General features: G+C 36.6%; 1 protein-coding gene across 1 annotated transcript; it reads left to right on the forward strand.

Moving 5' to 3' along the window:
* The first annotated feature begins 279 nt into the window (after positions 1–279).
* LOC129283412 (tuftelin-interacting protein 11-like) lies at positions 280–7,901 on the forward strand. The gene is made up of 6 exons (XM_064113838.1): positions 280–443; positions 998–1,216; positions 1,780–1,986; positions 3,377–3,522; positions 4,519–4,584; positions 6,485–7,901. The coding sequence occupies exons 2-6, from the start codon at positions 1,129–1,131 to the stop codon at positions 6,662–6,664; spliced, it is 687 nt and encodes a 228-aa protein (XP_063969908.1). The 5' UTR covers positions 280–443; positions 998–1,128; the 3' UTR covers positions 6,665–7,901.
* Positions 7,902–8,707: the final 806 nt, after the last annotated feature.

An 8,707-nucleotide genomic window follows, 5' to 3' on the forward strand; every position in this document is an offset into this window, starting at 1 on the left:
ATAAGTGAAACATTAAAGTGTCATAACTTTCTTATTTTACATCCAATTTTGATGAAATTTTCAAAGTTAGACTCGTTAGATTTTTCCCTATTGATTCAAATCCACATTTTTCTGGGGTTGACTTGACCTACAGTACTCCATTAATGATGTTTTTAGGTTATGTTTAATTATGTATATAGGTTCAATATGATTGTTTTCTTCTTCTATCTCTCTCTCTTGACCTTTAAAAAGAATTTCATAATACACCCTTGTGAATCACTTGTATAATTTTTTTTTGACAGAGTTTTTAGAGAACTGGCTCCCTCTCGTTCCCCGTTGGATCCTTGACAACATCCTCGACCAACTCATCTTCCCCAAACTACAGAGGGCAGTAGAGAGTTGGAATCCGCTGACAGATGTTGTTCCTATACACTCCTGGCTCCACCCATGGTTACCGTTGCTAGGTAAGAATTTGTTATGGAATTCACAAGTATACATCAAATGATATCTATGCTTATAAAATGAATACATGAGTTGCAGTAAACTTCATTTCAAAATGCATTTTTAGTTTTGAATTAGCATGATAATTGATACCAAAAATGTTTTATTAAACAATTCCTGTAATCATTATTGAATAGTTTATACATAAAACTTATACATGTGTGTTAATGACAATTTTTTTAAAAATTGACTTGACAAGTTTTTAAATGTAAAATTTTGCTTTCTTCGCTCTGTAAAGTAATATTTGTGTGTTGGCTCAGTTGGTAGCGCAGCTGTCTCACAACCGAGAAGTCGGAAGCTCAAGCCCCAACCATGCCAGACCAAACATACATTAAAATGGGAATTGCTGCTACCTTGCTACCTTCAACGATTTGTGGGATAGAACAATGTCGATCTTGCATTACTCAGTGGCTGTCGGCCCAATGATTGATTGAGCAAAATCATTTTTTGGAGTATTTCCATATTTTAATTTGAACAATACAATATGGATTTTCTTTTAATTTTCATTTTTCTGCAGGTGAGCAGCTAGCTCCTCTCTACATCCCGATCCGACAGAAGTTTGGTTCGGCTCTCAGGGACTGGCATCCTAGCGATAGCTCGGCCAAAACTATCCTGTTGCCATGGAAACCAGTATTCTCCAAAGGAACCATGGAAGCTTTTGTAATAAGGCATATCGTTCCCAAGTTGGCCATGTGCCTGCAGCAGTTTGTGGTCAACCCATACCAGCAACATCTAGGTGGGTTTGTGGGACTGCAACTTATTTCTTGTGTAGTTAGTTATGATGTGTGTGATTTTACAGTATCAAGCTTCCCGTTTGTTTTGTGCCTGGAGCATCTGTGGAGAGATTCTGGTGCGTATATTGTTTGGTGGGGAGGATGAGGATGATGATGATGAGGATGATGATGATGATGATGATAATTATGGTGGTGATAATGATTATGGTGGTGATGATGATTTTGATGATGATGGTGATGATGATGATGGTGGTGATGATGATGATGATGATGGTGATAATGGTGGTGATGATTATGATGATATGATGATGATGATGGTGATGATGATGTTGTTTGATTTGATGAGGATGATTTTGTTGGCACATGTAATTTATCTGTGAAGCACTCAGAGACGTTGTTCCATTGAATTAAGCGCTATATAAAAGCAGAATATAATTATTAATATTATTCGGTAATTAGAAGAAAAAAATGTTGGTGATGATGATATTGATGAAGATTTCAACATGTCACTTCCCTTTATGTTTACTGTTATGTTTGTTTTGATTTACCAACCCATCCCTTACAGAACCCTTTGAATGGGTGATGGCGTGGGAAGACTTCATGCCCCGCCCAACGCTGGTCAAACTCTTTGAGACCAACTTCTTGCCGAAGTGGCTTCAAGTCTTGTGCTCTTGGCTGAACAACAGTCCTAACTACCAAGAAGTTGTTTCCTGGTACAGCGGCTGGAAGAAACTATTCCCTGACTACCTGCATGCAGAACCTGGAATCAAATGTGAGTTTATGTAGCAAGATGATAGTTTTATGGAGAAGGGGATAGAGGGAGGAAATAGAAGAGAGAGAGAAAGAAAGAACGATTTTGTGGATGGAAGAAAGTACATGTCTTTGTTGAACCTGAAATTACTTGGGAGTTTAGGCAAAATATTTGTGTGTAGTCCCATATCTTCATTTTGTGTGAAGTTTATATGACTCTGTAAATTAGAGTAAATTTATATTTTGGGGGTGATTTTGAAGTCATGTAGCAAATATCGATTTTTTAGATATGTTATCATGGTTTACAGGAAAATCAGTCTTATTTAGTTTAATGCCTTGGAGGTCTCAATTCCACTTTTTCTACTTATTACTTCTTACTTTGTAATTTTTTTTTCATAGATGTTTCAACTAATTATATAGACCAAAATGGTTTTGAACCAAGTGAATATTAGACAAAATGCTTAAAGCCTAAATGGAAATTAGACTTAGTGGATAATGGGCCAAATGGCAATTAGACCAGATGGTTAGTAGTCAAACTGATTCTAGATGATCTAAGTTTAGACCATGTGGGATGAGACCAAATGGAAAGTAGTCAATGTGAGTGTAGCCCAAGTGGCAATTAATTCACGTGAATTTATCAAATAGCTAGTAGATGAACTAGGAGTAGACCATGTGGGATGAGACCAAATGGAAAGTAGGCAAAGTGGGTGTAGCCCAAGTGGCAATTAATTCACGTGAATTTATCAAATAGCTAGTAGACCAACTAGGATTAGACCATGTGGGATGAGACCAAATGGAAAGTAGACAAAGTGGGTATGGACCAAGTGGCAATTAATTCACGTGAATTTACCAAATGGCTAGTAGATGAACTAGGAGTAGACCATGTGGGATGAGACCAAATGGAAAGTAGACAAAGTGGGTATGGACCAAGTGGCAATTAATTCACGTGAATTTACCAAATGGCTAGTAGATGAACTAGGAGTAGACCATGTGGGATGAGACCAAATGGAAAGTAGTCAATGTGAGTGTAGCCCAAGTGGCAATTAATTCACGTGAATTTATCAAATAGCTAGTAGACCAACTAGGATTAGACCATGTGGGATGAGACCAAATGGAAAGTAGTCAATGTGAGTGTGGACCAAGTGGCAATTAATTCACGTGAATTTACCAAATGGCTAGTAGATGAACTAGGATTAGACCATGTGGGATTAGACCAAATGGAAAGTAAACAAAGTGGCTATTAATTCAATTGAATTTACCAAATGGCTAGTAGACCAAGTGGCTATTAATTCAATTGAATTTACCAAAATGGCTAGTAGATGAACTAAGATTAGACCATGTGGGATGAGACCAAATGGAAAGTAGACCAAGTGCTAATTTACCAGCTTGCTTCCCCCCCCCCCCCACTACAGCATTCTTCAACCAAGCCTTGGATGTAATGAAGAGATCTGTGAGTGGACCAGGACCTGTCCAAGTGACCCGCCCACCTCCACCCCCAGGACCACCCCCTACTGCACCCCCGCCGCCATCACAACCAATCAGTAAATGGAATAATGAGGTAAGACTTCCATTCAAGAATGAGATATTTCTACTCCAGAGGAGGAAATGTAAAATGAGTATTAATAAACAATAAAATATGACAGTTCTATTATACAGTTTGCAGAAATATGTGTATAACTTATAAAAAATTGAATTAGATATAATTGTCTGTGTGTAAAATTATAGACATTTGAATTCCAGCGAAGTAATTGTAAAATGAGTATTGAATATACAGTGACACTACAGTTCGATTATACAGTTTGCAGAAATATATGTATAACTTATAAAAGAATTGAATTAGATATAATTGTCTGTGTGTAAAATTATAGAAATTTGAACTCCAGCAAAGGAAATGTAAAATGAGTATTTAATATACAGTGACACGACAGTTCGATTATACAGTTTGCAGAAATATATGTAAAACTTAAAAATAAAAAATTGAATTATAATCGGAACCGATACCCCACTTCTCCTCTCATGCATCCTCCCCTGCTCCACCTACATGTATTACGACTTCTGATATTGTAATCATCATCATTTCTATAATTTCTGTTGCACTTATGACAGCAAGTTGTGTGTTTAAATATTGTTTTGTAATTTTTAAAAAATTGTTTTATTTAGATGAACATTATACAGGGCAACATAAAATGAATATACATAAACAAACATAAAACAAGGGGTCATATGCTCATGGATTATAACGAGTCAATTCATAACAAAATTCATCGTAAAATAATGAGAAGGGGGAGGAGGGGATGTGATACTGTCAAAACTGTCATTGTTCATGATTAACATTTCACATGCAGTTTATACCAAGTCCCTTTTGTAGGTTCTTTATTTCCCGTACATCCTTTTAACTCTTAACATGCCAAAGTCGCAAATATGCACAAAATACACATAAACCCTATAGAGATGTAGTTTCCTTAGCACTTTAAGAGTTAAAGGCTGATCATTGATTCCTGTTTTCCCTCTTCGTTTCAATTGTAAATCATCACCTCTTTTTTTTTCATTTCAGCCTGTAATGGTGAAGAGCTCAACCTCTGGGATTCCAACAACTTTCAAAGATCTCCTGGAAAGGAAGGTAAGAATCTGGGGTCGGTTGCACCAAAGCTAAGTGATTAATCATACAATTGATTTGCATGCTTTATTGCACATAATCATCAGTGTAATTGTTCATACAAATCAACCCTTTGATCAAATGCTAAGTTTTGTGATACAGGTCCTTATTAAATTTATAATAGTTATTTGTACATAAATGTTGTATTCATGCTAAAAGGAGGTAGTTGCAGCAAACAAGTTTTTCATGAGAAAGTCTGTAAAATCAAGGTTAATTGTAATCATATCACTAACTATTGACTAACCATTCAAGCTAAATGAAGGTAGTGGCAGGAAACAATTATTTGATGAGAAAGTCTATGAAATCAGTCGAATGAAAGCTAAACTGCATTGATGAAATATCCCCAAATTCAAACTTTTGATCCAAATGCCAAATGAACATCTAGAAATTTTTTACGGATTTTCATGTAGCATTTGGATAAAAAGTTTAATAAATTTGTGGGTCTTTGAAATCAAGGTTAATTGTCATATAACCGTGGATCTAGAACTGGTACATGTTAACATAAACCTACCTTTGTAAAATCATGAAATCTTAACTGAAAGACGATCACACTGAAGACCACCAACACAGATAAGTACATGTGGGACAGTGTGTTATTTTTTCAATTCAATTCTTTTATTTCATTTCCATTCAAAACATAATACAAAGTAATATAAAGTAATACAAATCAAGTACAATTTTACAGAAGGGCATTCTTACTTCGTAAAAAAACACAGAAAAAACAGTATAATATAGAGCATAAATGGAAATGAGGGGGATCCACTAAAAAGCAAAGCTTGTAAAGTGTGGATCCCCCTTGGAAATGAAGAAAGTATAGTAGACTTATTCTTATATGCGTACATATATGTATTATTGCTTGTAAGAAGACCCAACATATGGCTGAAATGCCATGATTATTTTGTCAATTTCTCAGCAATCACACATTCACTTTCAGAATCACTTGGCACATATATTTTATTCATACATTAAACCTTTCGTGGTTATTTATTAGATTCTGTTTGAACTCATTTTGAGATTGTTACCACAATTGACATTTATCTTGAAAGGTCAAATCAATTTTGGTAGGCTCCTAGAATCCGTATGTTGGAGTTTCTTGTTTTCATCTGTTCAATCAAATTAGCCAGGCAATATCACAATAAACCTCCGTAGAGGGATTTTTCCTCATTAAGTTGAATATCAAACAAGCAATTCACATTATGCCGGTGAATCTATTCTGGTTGAAGTTCTTGTGACCATGGAAATCTGTTCCACATTCTGGGTAATACCATTCAATATTGAACCCTTTTTGCTCATCCAACCCCTATTGTATTAACCCAGGATAGGAACTTAATAAGTTATAAAACTGCTATACCAGTGAGCACTGCATTACACTAAATATGGGGGCGTCGTGGTCTAGTGGTTACGACTCTCGTCTCTCAATCTGAATGACGTGGGTTCGATTCCCAGCCATGGCGTGTTTTCCTTCTGCAAGAAATGTACCCATATTGTGCTGCACTCGACCCAGGTGAGGTAAATTGGTACTGGCAGGAAGTAATTTCTCAAAAAAGCTGTGAGCAATGGAATCGGCAGACTAGTTTAGCCGGGGTAATATAGGAGCACCTTGAGCACCTAACAAGCTGGATACATAGCAAGGTGGTTATATAAATCCTATATTTATTTATTTATATGTTACTATAATTGCCCTTCTCCAATATAAATCCTGAGTGCCTAGCAAGAAGGCAGAAGGTCCCATATTTATAAGCCTTTTTAAATGACTCGGCAGGGGATTGAACCCACAAGCTCAAGTTCATAAGACAGACACTCTACCACTGGGTCACCATTCAGACTCTTGAATCATCAATATGCCATCTTTTTCCTCCTTCAGGCGGCCGAGAGTGGAATTTTATTTGCACCTACCCAGCGTCGGCAAGAAGGAAAGACGGTGTATAACTTTGGCCATCTTCTGATGTACATTGACCGTGGGGTATCGTACGTCCAGCAAGGCGGTGACTGGACACCAACATCTATCTATACCATGATCGATATGGCTCACAAAGGATCGTGACATCATAAAGACTGATTATGACATAGTAAAGACTGGTTATGACATCATGAAGACTTTGATTGTGACATAAAAAAGATTGATTGTGACATCTTTTAAGGATATTGGCTGTGACATCATCAAGGTATCCATTGTGACATCATAGAGAGAACAATTGTGACATCATGAAACCATCTTTTTCATATCATGAAATCATGCAATCTGTTATTGTGACATCATATAGTTTTTAAAAAGGTACCAGTTGGGTAATTTGATTATGACCGGGGGGTCACTGCCTTTGGACAGTGGAAAGCATCCGTAAGAAAGAAAACACTAAAAAAGGGTGTTTTTAGCTGGCAGGCGCCGACGGCAAATAGTGTCAAATACGCAGATAGTGAGAAAAAGGCCCCTTAAATCATGACGGCCTAAAACGCAAATAGAGTTTGTTATTTGCACGGACTATGGGATCGAAGATATGCCTTCCATATTGACGGGCGACAGATCTGTAATGTAGAGGTGTCTTGGCTCAGTCTCAAGACTTTGAACCACAAGGTCCGGGGTTCAAATTCCACTGCAGCACTCGCGTCCTTTGGCAAGGCGTTTATCTACATTTGCCAATCTCGACCCAGGTGTAGTAAATGGGTACCCAGTAGGAAGGAATTCCTTGAATACTCGAGCGCCCCATCAGGGCTTGTGTTACAGCATCCTGGTCTGAAATAATGCTTCAAGATGGGCGATTATCCAACTAACGGACGGTTGTCTTACGCACAGTCGACTGTACTTTCAATGAGTTGTTTAGCTTTCAGCTGTAATGTCTTTGCTGATAGAGGGCAGCAGATCGTGAAGTCTCCGCTTTCTTCCTCAATTAGAATTGAATGAATGTATGTGGAAAAAGTGCTTTCTACATGTGCATATTCATAACAACCAGAGTTCCATTTTGTATTAACAAGATGACTTGTTTGTAGACAAGACTGATCATAATGATTCATTTTGGATAATAATTATCAAGGTCAAATACCATTAAGATGATGTCTGTCAGCTAAGTTCTGTTAACTTTACCATTCAAAATCATTCATGACAAATTCAGATGGAACTAATTTTGCTCAATGTTTGGAAGATCATATATGATGACAAACTGTTCTCAAGCAAAATGTTTTCATGATGCAATTTAATGTGAGCAAGTTGAGAATGTAAAATGTTTCTGTAACATATTTATATTAATGTGGTATATTTTCAATAAACTGTTTATTACTTTTCAGTATTTTTATTGTGTTTTTTTTTCTCTTAAATTTTGGTCTTCCATATATTTTCTATGAAACATACACTTTTTACCCTTGATGCAACAGTGAAACATAATGGAAATACTACATATCACATACTGTTCTGATTTCACCCACAAAAGGAGGGATGAAATATTCTTACTTAGTGCATTAATAATCATATATTTTCTCTTTTTTTTTTTTAATTGAAAAAAAAAATCATAAGTAGCCAAATATATAGTTTCCGGAGCAACTTGAGACAATTTAGGTGGAGTCAGCATGTTACAATTCCAAATTCTAACACTAAAGTTTGCCCCACAAATCAATGTATACTTAAAGTATTATTATCTGTGTCTGTTAACACCACACCATCCATGCTGGAAAGAGCATGGTGTCACACATTATGTCACACGTTTTGTCACAGTGTGTTCACACTGATGTAATGCGAAAATATGATTCCCACTGTTAAAAGTGCTCCAAAGTAATCAACCTGAACACAAATCCATACTATGGGCACGTCTAGAGTGTGGTTGTTCACAGTGTGTTCACATGGTGGACTATGAAAATGTCGGGTTCACACTTTAAAAATGGGTTCTATGACATTTGCTCCAGCGCGACAATTGCTCCGCTTAAAATTTCACACTCTTAATCGAATGACCAACTTCAACCTTGGGTTAAATGCTATACCATACCCTAAACCTAATATAAATTCCTATTGCAACCCTAACCCTAACGAAATTAAGCCCAGAGCAATTGTTGCAGGAGCAAATGTCTTGTCACCTAAAAGGTTATCTAGTTCCACAGTGTG

Source organism: Lytechinus pictus, chromosome 19 (assembly GCF_037042905.1).
Source record: "Lytechinus pictus isolate F3 Inbred chromosome 19, Lp3.0, whole genome shotgun sequence".
Classification (NCBI taxonomy): Eukaryota; Metazoa; Echinodermata; class Echinoidea; order Temnopleuroida; family Toxopneustidae; genus Lytechinus; species Lytechinus pictus.

Excerpts from the sequence above, each read along its gene's own strand:
- LOC129283412 (XM_064113838.1), top strand. The coding sequence starts at position 1,129 with ATGGAAGCTTTTGTAATAAGGCATATCGTTCCCAAGTTGGCCATGTGC. Across the intron at positions 1,217-1,779 it reads CCCATACCAGCAACATCTAG|AACCCTTTGAATGGGTGATG; the intron begins GTGGGTTTGTGG and ends CATCCCTTACAG. Across the intron at positions 4,585-6,484 it reads AAGATCTCCTGGAAAGGAAG|GCGGCCGAGAGTGGAATTTT; the intron begins GTAAGAATCTGG and ends TTCCTCCTTCAG.